General features: G+C 56.2%; 1 protein-coding gene across 1 annotated transcript; it reads right to left on the reverse strand.

Moving 5' to 3' along the window:
• Positions 1-6: 6 nt before the first annotated feature.
• LOC101661249 (solute carrier family 23 member 2-like) lies at positions 7-11,122 on the reverse strand. Its single transcript, XM_004698167.2, has 6 exons — positions 10,875-11,122; positions 9,282-9,387; positions 5,855-5,984; positions 5,571-5,708; positions 4,227-4,322; positions 7-2,249 (listed from the first exon to the last, which is right to left on the reverse strand). The coding sequence occupies exons 1-6, from the start codon at positions 10,976-10,978 to the stop codon at positions 2,017-2,019; spliced, it is 807 nt and encodes a 268-aa protein (XP_004698224.2). The 5' UTR covers positions 10,979-11,122; the 3' UTR covers positions 7-2,016.
• Between the last annotated feature and the right edge of the window lie 1,156 nt (positions 11,123-12,278).

Consider the following 12,278-nt stretch of genomic DNA (forward strand, 5'->3'; position numbering starts at 1 on the left):
GGGGGGATGCTGGCCAGGTTGAGCTGAACAGGACTGATGTCCAGGTGAGCTGGGAGGCCGCGAATCTCTGGAAAGGTTAGCAGCTCCTCCCGTTTCCCGGGAGCACAGAGATGCAGCGCGGACTACCAACAGTTAGACTGGAGACCGTCTCACCGCAACGCAAGAGGGCTGTCAGCCGCAAGGGGGGAACGTAGTAGTTAGGTGTTCCTAAAGTCCCTTTGCACCAAAGACACGTCTTAAAAAAAAAAAAAGGAAATGGAGTACAAAATGAAATGCCATTCAGAATCTAAACTGTTTCCTTAATTCTTGACTGAATGGCTCTAAGCATTCCTGCCCTAATAGACGGAAGGAGGGGTGGGGTGATGACGCAATGACATTGCAAGGGGAGGAAGCCACACCAGCCTCGGATGGCACTGCACAGCTGCCGAGGACCAGGCCCATGGTCCAGGAGCTGGCAATGCCCACTGCCCTGCCAACCACAGCTCAACCAGGCCCACGGCCACGTAGGAAGTACAGCTCCATGGAGAGAGGTCACTGGCTTTAGGTCTCAAAGCTGCTCCTTGGCTGAAAACTTCCAAGCAGATTATACAGAAATCCTCCCCCTCACTTCCAGATAGAGAATTTAGTGTTATGAAGTAGAGCTCTTTTTACAAGAGGGGGCCAGGCCAGCCAGCCACCTTTCTCATCAACCTCTGTAATAACTTAAACTATGTGTGGCCAGGGGCTCTGACCTTGGCCTCTACAGCTTCTAGTGGACACGTAGCCCAGCAACACACAGAGCATTCTCTCAAGCCAGGGCAGAGACCTGGCCCGGCTTCCCTTCTTCAGGAAACAAATTCACATACAACTTGACCCATGGTGTCTGGGCTCTGGTCCAGTAGTCAGTTTCGATAAATAGGTTGGGCATTACAGTATTTACACTTCCGTGCTATCAAGCAATAAAAACACACAGCCACAGTAATGGTTACTGGCCTTGAAAAGCCATGACGCGCTTCCCCTGATGGTGGCCACAGCTTTACGGAAGCTGGCTCTTTGCTGAACGGGGTGGGGTTGGAGGACAAGTCATCGGGATGCAGGGCAGGGGGGTCACGTGGAAAAACACTGATTTCAAAACCTGCTACAGTCAGAAACATGAAATAGGAATAAAACCTTGTAACAACAGACGCGCGCAACCATCACTAACATCCACGTGACGGCAGAGCCGGGACTCCCAGAAACACCCGCCGGTGCCCTCATGTGGCACTCGTTCGTCACCCCAGCCCGTGGTGATCGATGCCGGATACGGTGTCCAGCGACTAGTGGGGAAAACGGTCGTCACCAGGAAGTGCGCCGGCCAGTCCAGGCTGGGGTGGGGGCTGTGGACAGAAAGCAGCCAAGGAGCAGGCCTGGCTTACAGGGCCTTCCCTCCACCCTCTCTTGGGTTTTCAACTGGGTGGGCTTCCTGCCCCTACAGGACCAGCAGGGAAACACGGAGTCCCCCACTCCTCCGTCAGACGTGACACTGCGAGGACACGTGTTCTTCAGCCACGAGGTCTCGCTGGGCCCAGGCTGAGGTGAGGATTTGCAAGATTCCAATCCAAAGGACACCGGTCCAAGGGTGTCCTACACAGAAAGCCACTGGACCTGGGGGAGGCTGCCGGTAAACTAGCCCCGAGAGCAGCTCAGGTCCTAATCCTTCTTAGGAAGGGGGCGGAAAACGGGAGATTCCCCAGGGATCAGGAATGCACCCTCCCTCAGAAGTCTGGGGACTTCAAGTTCAGTGACCATGGCCAGCAATGGACGCTCCCAGAAGGGAAAGGGTCAAGGGCTTCATTTAAATAAGGACATAGGAGAGACACCGTATTAGGCAGGATCACCACCCACGACAGAAAAGCTAATTAATTGTAATCAGTCTTAGCTCCAGGGTGCAGAGTGTGAATGCAGAAATACAGACATAGTTTACTGCTTGTTACTCAGCGAGGACTACAGAGACATGCCCTGCCGCCACCGCTGCCGCCAGCCACCGGGCGCCCGGGGCTATACTGTGGCCTGGGAGTCTTCTCCCGGATTCCGGTTGGTCCCGCTCTTCCGGAGGCCTTTCCAGGTGTAGCCCACGAAGGTGGGGCTGATGGGCAAGTAGCTGAAGCATCGGTACTTTTTGATAATGTTCATGCCGAAGGGCAAATCGTACGACTCCATGCCATCGAGCGTCTTGCTTCCTTTGCGTATGCCCTTCTTCCACTTCCGGATGCCTCGTTCCTCTGGAGTACCTGTCACACACACGCCCACACACGCACACACACACACACACACACACGCACGCACGCACGCACGCACGCACGCACGCACAGAACCAACGGAATGCTGAGTTCACTGGCAAAATGAAGGAGACCCCAGTCCCAAGAAAACCACCTCACTGCCCTCAAGTGGGTGCTCAGTCACAGCACCCTGACAGGACAGGGTCGAACTGCCCTGTGGCCTGCCAAGACGGTAACTCTTCATGGGAGCAGAAAGCCTCACCTTCCGTGGAGTGGTTGGTGGCTTTGAACCGCTGACCTAGTACACCTCACACTGAGACACGTTGGCACCTGAACCTGGGTGAGCAGCCTGATTGGGTGCCCATTGTTTAGGGAGCTCGTGATGTTCTTGCATCTAAGCTGTGCCTGTCCCACCCCACCCCCACCCCTCAACTGCTGCTTGCATAACGTGGCTGATTTATCCCCCATCCTCTATCTGATGCCAGAGCCGCCTCTCAATTCGTTCTGGCTACGGAGAGAAACAAGATGTTGCTCGTTGGTCCTCTTAAATCCGGCCCCTATCGAGGCTGTGGGCACATGAGTCATGGAGGACCAGACAAAGAGCAGGGTAAGGTGGCTTTCAACAGCCGTGGGAAGACTGGAGGGCAATGCCTTGCCATTAGAGCTCCCTCTTGAATTTGTTCTGGTTTTTAGTAGAATTTATTCTATTTCAAAAATCTTTTCTGATTTCTTCTCGGTTGAAATTTTTGTGTTTTTGTGTTTTGGAGGGCGGTGGGGTCACTGCTACTGGGTCCTTTTCTGTTTGTTTTTCTCCCCAGTCTTTGTTTTGTGTTTTTCTCTGCACAGGGAGGTCAGGACGGTCAGGATGGGTGGATCTATGAAAACAGTGACTGGACTAAAAAGTCCCTGAGGGCATGGAAGAGGAGGCGCGGGAAATGGAGAGCCCACAGTCCCCAGTGGGTACAAGGAGGAAGAAAATGTTCCAGAATGCACTGTGGTGACAGACACACAACATCCCTCGTACGACTGAACTACTGACAGGTATGCTAATTTTATCTCCATGAAACTCTTTAACCCCCCGCCCCACCAAAAACCAGACAAAAACCAGCACCCAGGCCGCCTTCTCTGTGGCTCACCCCTGGACTCCCGAGCAAGCTCCAGCCCGAAACTTTCGGGAAAGAGTTTGTTTCAAGCAATCCTTCAAGCCCAAGCATAAGCACTGTGCCTTCCAGGGGAACCGCTCATGGCCTGAAAGGCAGAGGTCAAGGCCAGTGCTTTTAACGGGTCCCTGCACTGTAGCCTCCTGTGGACTTGAGGGGGTGGGGGTGGCGCAGGGGGCCTCCCATCTCTGGGGCCCGGCAGGCACCCGGACACACCCCGTGGAGGCAGTGGTCTCACTGGCTGGGGAGCCTGCATGTGGGCTTGCAGAGGGCTAGGGGCGAGCCTCAGGGAAGAGTCCCTTAATGGATGGGGCAGGCTCGCCAAGAGGGAGGAATCCCTCAGGATGGCAGAGCGCAAAGGGTGCTTGAAGGAGCAGCTGGTCCCCGGTTCCGGCTCATAGCCGCCCTGTGTAACAACACAGGGAAACGCCCGCCCAGGCCTGTGCCCTCCTCACGGCTGTGGCTCGGCTGGCGCCCACTGTGGCACCCACTGGCCTGTCAATCATCTCATTGGGGGGCCTTCCTCTTTTTCCGTCCACCCTCTACTCTACACGCACAAGCACAGGATGGCCGCTGGCTCGGGGCTCAGGTGTGGAGGGCGGGCGGGCGGGCAGGGGGCCGAGGCCTCCCCACTGCCTCCTCCCAAGGCAGCCCAAGAAACGGACCTGTTTTCTTTGAATAGGGCCTTGGCATTGGGAAAGGGGCTGGTCAAACTCAACCACTTTTGAAGTCGCTTTTAAGCGGCGAATGCTTCTCACAGGTTCCTCCTTTCTGCTTGCCCCCCTTTCCTGGCAGTCAGGAAGGTGCTCCCTGGAGACCCGCCACCTACCTGGAATGGTGTTATCCAAAATGAAAGCCACGCAGCCTCCCACGAACATCGCCGTGGTGAGCAGAACGTTCAGCACCTGATCAATCCCCGTTATCCCTAGAGGCAGAGAAACCGGAGGGAAAGCGTCACAAGGCAGCGGCCGGCAGGCCCTCTCAGGGTCTCTATGAGGAATGGCCTTAACAATGACCCAGGGCCCAAGATAACCTAACAGGGTGGAAAACCAAAGCTCACTGCCACGGAGCCAGGTCTGACTCAAAGAGACCCCAGGGCAGAGCAGAACTGCCCCTGGGGGGTCCGAGGCTGTAACTCTTTACAGGAGAATAAAGCCTCCCCCGGAGCAGCTGGTAGATTTGAACTGCTGACCTCTTGGTGAGCAGCCCAGGACGCCTATACAATATCCTCTGGCCGCGCTCCGAGTGTTGGTGGTATATTAAAAAACTTCAGACTAAAAGACAGCCATTGTGAGGCTGCGAGGAAAGCGACGGGGAGTAAGGAAATAAAAGGGTTTGTGGCATATGCAATCACACCAAGGTTTTCCTTGTTCGGGGTAGTGTTTAGTTCCTTTTGATTAGGAGCAAACCGATGTTAAAAGGTGCTCCCATTCGCATGCGGTGTATTGAAATTGTACAAGCAGGAACGAGCAGGCATGCATCTGCAACTAGGAGCAGCCCTCGCGCTTTCCAGGTGCACCACGGCAGGCCGCCAGCTCTGCCGCTGCTCAGTACGGCACACCCGAGGCTGCTCCTTCTCTGGGGCCCCAGACACGAGGAAACAAGGGGAGGAGGGACCAAGGCTCACCGTCACACTCCTAGCTGGAGCCCCAATGGGAAAACATGAATTTCAAGACGTCACACATTTCAATACGGCGCCTGCCCCCGAGTCGATGCTGACTCACAGGCACCCCGTGGGACAGGGCAGAACTGCTCCGTGAGTTTCCGAGGCTCCGTAGCTGTTTACGGAGTAGAAAGTCTCGTCGATCTCCCCAGGAGCTCCAGGTGGTTTCAAACCGCCAACCCTGTGGACTGCAGCCCAAAGCATGACCACTGTGCTTCCAGGGCTCCAAAATATAGCACCACTTTGAAAAATGCAAAGGTGTTTTTGGTTGTTGTTGTTTTCAGAAAAGCATCCTCCCAAAGGAGATGGTTCTGGTAAGAGGCCTTCGTGCGCACAACAGGTCTGCACACCCGGCCGCTATGGAGACAAGCGCTCAGGGGTCCAGGTACACGGCAGCAGGGTGAGGCTCAAGTTCCTGAAGCCCTGGGCCCGGTCCAGGGAGGAAAGCAGAACCCTTTGAGAACCATGTGTTAACAACTCACCCTTGAACCTGAGGTCTGTTTTCCTTACCTGTGACGAGAGGGTTCTGTCTGAGGTAACTTGGAAGGACGAGTCCAAAGAAGATGGAGAATCCGAGCACAAAGAGGTTCCGGGAAGAATTTAAATCGATGAATTGCAAGTTGGAGAGTCCAACCGCTGTGATCATCCCTGCAGAGAAAGCACAAGGCCACAGGTCCCACCGTGTCCACCATCGTCAGACGCTCAAGTCCCTGAGGGCAGGGAAAGTGGCAGAGGCAGAAGACAGACAAGGAGCTGGAGGAGGGGTGCCTGGTTCCCAAGAAACAAATCCTTACCGAAGAGCGTGCAGAAGAGGGCGCCCAGCACAGGGTCAGGAAGGGACGCGAAGAGGGCGCTGAACTTTCCCACCATGCCCAGGGCCAGCATCAGGGCTGCTCCGTACTGTATCACCCGGCGACTGCCCACCTGTGAGACGCAAGCAGAGGTGGTGTCTGCAGGGCTGTCTTCCACACACAGTCCCACAGTCCTCAAAGACCAGCTCCCCAGGAAAGCCACGGTCCTCACACTTCCGTGAGGAAGTACTCAGGCACTGATACAGCGTCAGCCCCACCTTCCCCACATGTAAAATCAGACAGAGTCTCAAGACAGCAGGGGAGCCACTGCCCCTGCCCCCAACTCAGGGTAATTCCACCCAGAACAGGACCAGACCACCGTGATCCACAGGGTTTGCCTGGGTTGATTTTCCGAATTCGATCGCCAGGCCTTTCTTCCAAGTGCTACTGAAACCTGCTCATCATATGAGCAAAGGACTGAGCACGGAGGAGGCACACTGACTGGGAGTACAACCTCCTGCAAGGGTGGCCAGCACATGACCCATGAGCCACCAAAGCTGGGGCCGCGGGACACTCCCAGCTGGCGGCGGCCAGGCTCACCTCAAAATGAGCATTCTTCTCAGCGTGCAGTCAATCTCAACCACTCCAGCGATTCCAGATGACAAAGACTGCCCACCTTTCTTCGCTGCCCCCGTCCTCTCTGCTCACTTTGGGGGCAGCCCCAGGGCCCTGCCTCAGTTTCCCTGACTGGTCTCCTACGTAGACTTGCTCGTGAGCTTGAGACTCTGGGGTTTCCAAGGGTCCCACCCTTTGGTGCCCCCACTGGTGCCCTGGGGGCTGAGGGGAGCCTTTGGCATTTCAAATGGGGAATGTCAAAGGCTGCCTTTTCTCACCATCCACTAAGGACACCGTATCCCTGGCAGCTAAGTCAGACAAGGCCCGAGCCGGCTAGGGAAGCTCTCCGCCCTGCTATTAAGCCTTCGTGGCCTCTGCCCCAGGAGAGGGAGCCCAGAGCAGAGAGAACTCTCGGGTGGGAGGCACGAGGATCAAGTGTCAGCTCCATTCTAGCTGTGTGACCAGCACATGCCACGGAGCCTCTCTGGGCCCCAGGACCCTCATCTCCATGGCGAAATAACTGCATGGTCGTGCTGAGGACACGCGACAGGGTGTGCGAAACCATTCCATTGGTGCCTGGCAAGCACCTGCTGCCTCCCACCTGGCCTTGCTCTCCCTGCCCCCATGCCCCCCGGCCCTGGGCACCTTCAGCAGGAAACCCAGCCTAGCTTGACTCGCTACTGGCTGCACAGCCAGCCACCTTCCCATCGGCCCCCTGGCTCAGGCCGCCAAGGGGCTTGGTCAGTGCCCTATTTCCAGTTTGCTGGGATTTTCTTTTTTTTCTTAAATGCTTGTTTTAGTTTGTTGTTGAGAACATAGACAGCAACTCAAACAGTCCTGCATGGCCCCTACCACTCTGCAAGGCTGGTTACAGTCCACGTGACCTACCACTCTGCAAGGCTGGTTACAGTCCACGGCCCCTACCACGCTGCAAGGCTGGTTACAGTCCACGGCCCCTACCACGCTGCAAGGCTGGTTACGGTCTCGAGCGGTGCAGCCACTCTCCTCCCCCTCTTCTGGGGCCTTTCTGCTTAGGCGCATCGACAACCTGCCCCTAAGCTTCTTATCTGCCCTGGAGAGAGGCCATTGTCACTTTGACCCCACACAGATGGTCTGGGAAGAGCAGCACTCTGTTACCAGTTAAGTTACACTGTTGCTGGACTTGAAGATGGCAGAGGGCAATTCTGGGCCAAGTTCTCAAGACTATTTCAGGGCAGGCATTTTAGGGGTTCTTCCAGACCCTCTGGCTCTGAAAAGTCTGGAGTGTAAGACAATGGGAGCTTCTGTTCTGTTTTCCCCCCCCTCTTGATCAGGATTGTGCTGTAGTCTCTGATCCTACGGTTCAGGAGCGAGGGCTAAGCAGAGCACGTGGCTTTGTGTGGGACTCATCAGCCACACACGGGGTTCCTTCCCCACTTGTCCCAGGCAAACAGAGGCCAGTTGGACTGCCCCGGAGGCCTGCTTGCATTGCCCAGTGTTTGGAAGCCGATCGCTTCTTAGTCCACCTCAGTCTGGAAGCTCCACTGAAAAGCTGTTCGGCACCATGGCAACGCATAAGTCATCAATGACAAGCTGGCGTGCTGGGTGCATGTGAGGCGCCCTGGCTGGGAACAGCAAACCAGGGTCTCCTGTACAGAAGGGGAGAGGCTCAACCGCGAAAGCCCGTGACAACATTTTCACTCGTGACAGGTGCGATCGGTTATACACCGGGCAGGGGAAACTGGCCATTCCCGGGACGCTCTGGGGGCGGTGTGAGTGGGGCCTCTCCAGCAGGGACCTGCCATCAAGATGTACACATTTGGTACCCGGTTTCTTTTCACGTAGTTATAGAACCTGGCGGAGGGATTTCTCTTCCGAAAGCCTGTGCCTTTTCTTTGGAGATCTACGCCCCTAATTGTATAAAGACCATCCAGGTACACAAGCTCTCGGGGATCAGACCTCACTGGAGCAGGCTGTACTGCGTAATGCACAGGGCCAGTCGGCTGGCTGCATTTCTGCATTCGTCACCCGCCCGGCTAAGCGCACCCTGGGGCTTTAGACAACACAGGTACAAGTCTACTTGCTAGTAAGACATGTGATGATGGAAGCTGGGGGTGGGGCAGAGGGGCGAGGCTGGCAGGTAGGACTCGCCCCAGGCCCTAGCTGCCTCCTGAGTGACTCACACGGACTTGTTTGCTTCCGCTAGGTTTCCACGCCAGATGTCATCTGAGAGAGGGGTTCTAGCGCTAAGGTTGAGCACCTTGTTAATCTTTAAGCTAGGCCTGATGTTTCCTGCCGTGGGCGGAATCTCTAGAACATCTCTTCCCTGGAACACGGTCTTCTCGCTCTCTCTGCCCCTGCCGCACCAGCCCCCTTGCTGCGCTTCACTGTGCCAGGCTCGGCTCATATCGCGGGCAGTGCCTGGCTGCGCTTGTGGTTGTAGCGGACTGTCCACGCTTGGCACCGGCTGCCAGAAGGCATACTCTCTGAGGGCTAGGGCACCTTCCCCCCGTCACTCGCTCAATAGGCCAAGTGGTTGCAAAAGCAGGTAGGCTAGGGCGGCAGTGAATCGGCGTCTGGAAAGCACTTGGTTGGAGGAGAAAGACACACAGATGTGTGGGAACCTCCCTACCGTGCTGGCCAAAGAAGAGACCTCCAACCCTACTTCCTGACGTCCCGCAGCGGAAAACAGAGGGGGGGGCGGTGGAGGGGTTGACAAGAAGACACAGCCTCAGTGAGGCAGAGAACTTTCTTTCCTGTTAAAACTCACCAGGGTCCAACCAGCCACCACAAGGGAGGCCTGGGGCCCAACCCTTTCATGGGGGAAACCACCTACCTTGGTGATCCCCAGCACTCCGATGTTGGGGCTGGATGATGTGGACCCGTTCCCGGTGCCGAAGACGCCGTCGAGCACGCAGGAGACGCCCTCGACGAAAATGCCCCTGAATGGAAAGGACCGGGAGGGCAAGAGAAGGGTGCACTGAATGCGGGGTCCAGGCTGTCCGGCCCAGCGGCGTGGTCCAGGGAAAGCACACACTCTAACCTCACCTCAGGCCTCCTGAATTAGGGCCAGCACGTGGGCAGCATTCCCCCCATTGACCATGGGAACCCGCCAAAGAAATGATTCCAGCGCAGAGCCACCCTCTGTCTATAGGCTTTCTGAGGGTGTCCACCCATCTATCTTCATGGGAGCAGGCAGCATCATCGCTCTCCTGCGGAGCAGCTGCTGGGTTTGAACCGCCAACCTTGCCACCAGGATTCCTCTAAATTTTAGAGGGGCTTAAAAATCATTTCACATTAGGCAACAGATTTCCACCAGAAAACAGAGCCAGTCATTGGGACCTGCAGCCCAAGCGTTGGAATCGGCTGAAGGGTAATGGGTGGGTGGCGGGAGTGGGGGGTGGGTGTTAAGACAAACATGGGTGTCTCTCAAGATTGCAACCCACTGGTTTGATTCCTTTGTTATTCATATCTACTTTGATCAAAGAGGAAATGATTAATAAACGCACACATGCAAACATTTTCAGAATAATCAACATAAGGCTGGGAAAAATTTCATTCTTTTAACTCACCCCCCCACCCCTTTTATTTTTATGGGAACTTTTTGAAGCCCCCTTGTAGAAGGAGCTTAATTACATGCAAGAGAACGATGCAGAAATCAGGGCTCGGAGCTCCTTCCAGAACTGCTGGGAGCCACAGGAGGGAGACAACAGGAGTGCTGGGGAGCAGCCGCTGGCTGGGAGACTGGGGTGAGCTGGGCCCTTTCTCCTGTAGATTCCATGGGGTCCCAGCATCCACTCCCAGCATTCAGGAGCGAAGGACTTGGTGTGTGGAGAGTACCTTCCCCGCCCCCGGAGATCATGAACCCCTTGCCTGTGAAGAGACTGTGTAACACCTGGCCCTGGGAAAAGCTGGGAGAACCAAATGGGAGAGAGCCCCAGTGGGCCTAGGCAATCCGACTCCTGGCACCCTCGTGGGGGTCAGAGCAGAACTGCGCCCCCGCTCCGCCGGAGGTCTCAATGACTGGCCATCTGAAAGCCAACTGCCAGGCCTTCCTTGCACGGTGCCTCTGGGTGGCCCTGAACCCCCACACCTGTAGTCAACAGCTGAGAGTGCTCTCTGCACCAGGCAACAGAACCCCAAACCGAGGAGCGAGCTCGGCAGTCCTGGTTTTTATGAGTGAAGGTGCAGCGTGCGCTCCCGGGGGTGTCTTTCCACTACTTATTCTCAGGGAAGGAAGGCTGGGGACATGAGGCTAGAATCGGGAAGTGGCTTGTTCCAAAGTCAGACGGCCACTGGGTAGCCCTGGTGGCGCTCCATTGCTTCGTGCTGAACTGCTTACGAAGCTTCTTCTCCAAGAGGCAAAGAAGCACAGGGCAGAGTGAGGCGGCGCTGGGCTGCCGCGGCACTCCCTCCTTCTGGGACGTACCTGTTGATGGCGTGGATGGGTGGCGGCGGGGCGCAGGACAGGCGCGCACAGGCGTAGTAGTCGCCGATGGACTCGATGATGCTGGCCACCACTGCACTGAGCATGCCGATGACGCCCGCGGCGGAGACAGTGGGCAGGCCCCACTGGACTGAGAGGGGGAAAGGACACCACGTATGGTTACTTTGCACATGAGAGGGGCAAGCCGGCAGCTGGCCCCACCGGGGCCCTCAGATCGAAGCTCCCAGAAGTGCTCAACCAAACCAAACCCACTGCCAGCAAGTTGATGTCGACTCACAGCAACTCTGCCAGACAAGGCACAGTGGCCCCTGTGGAAGTCCGAGAGTACCGCTCTCATGGGAATAAAGCCCCGTCTTTCTCCCCGTGGAAGTGCTGTGCACGTTTAACTCGATGTTCCCAACACCTTGATAACCTGGGCTTAACTCAGCGTTCCCAACACCTTGATAACCTGGAAGAGCTACTAATGCCGATGAAGATGGCTGTAATGGAGGGTTAGCCTGCTCTTTTACTGCAAAAAAAGGAAAGAGATGGCCTGTGGGCTGCATGGGAAGGGCCCATGGCTGAGTTCGGCACAGCACAATGGGGCCCTTGTTCGTCTGTCCGTCCCCCCTGGGGGGGTGTGGAGCTCCATGAAACCCCGACAGAAGCGAGAGGCCAGGCTGGACAAGCATTCTCTAAGGCAAGCACACCTTTCTTCCTTCAAGAGCATCGCATTATGGGAAACAGAAGGGTTTCCCTTTGAGAAAGCAAAGACGGTCCGTCACTTTCCGTGGGATGTGCACGGACTAGTCACACAGAGGTCTCCCCTGCTTCACAGAGCAGACGCACTCGGTCCAGACCTCCAGGGTCATCAGCCCGCCTCTTCTGGAGGAGAGCTGGAGGGGCAAACTCGCACAGAGGAAAGCGGGCTGGTGTGAAGACAGTACCCTTTAGGACACTGTGCTTTCTGAGTTGAGGCTTCGTGCGGGTGCCCGGCTCCAGAGCCGCGGCTGCCAACATCCCATGACACTGCACATTTAGAGCCTTTGTTCTTGGACCCAACCTGACAAGTCTTCCCTTTCCCAGCTTTCCCTCCTCGCTCAAACGCGAGACTTCAAAAAGTTCATGGGGGGAAAAGAGAAAAAACAGCCCCCCCACCATCTTTTAAATCCATTTCTTCCACCAACTTTTTTGAAGCCCTCTTGCACGATGGCTAAACTGGGGGATGAACTGGTATCGTCCGAGGGAAGTGCGTGCTGAGCCCGCCAGCCACTGAGATGACAGTCCCTGGTAGAAGCAGCAAGCACGTGATGATGCCCTGGGTTCACCCAAACCACCTGGGGCTGGGCTCTCGGAAGTGGTCCACGTGAATCCTGCTGACACCTCACTGGGTGGGTGGGGGGGGGG

The sequence above is a fragment of the Echinops telfairi genome, unplaced genomic scaffold, assembly GCF_000313985.2.
Source record: "Echinops telfairi isolate 266 unplaced genomic scaffold, ASM31398v2 ScPeMD7_5592;HRSCAF=6446, whole genome shotgun sequence".
Classification (NCBI taxonomy): Eukaryota; Metazoa; Chordata; class Mammalia; order Afrosoricida; family Tenrecidae; genus Echinops; species Echinops telfairi.

Coding starts and splice junctions, on each gene's coding strand:
- LOC101661249 (XM_004698167.2), bottom strand. CDS start 10,978: ATGCTCAGTGCAGTGGTGGCCAGCATCATCGAGTCCATCGGCGACTAC. Junction 5,985..9,281: donor GAGTGCTGGGGATCACCAAG/GTAGGTGGTTTC, acceptor TGCGTCTCACAG/GTGGGCAGTCGCCGGGTGAT. Junction 5,709..5,854: donor CCTCTTCTGCACGCTCTTCG/GTAAGGATTTGT, acceptor CTTTCTCTGCAG/GGATGATCACAGCGGTTGGA.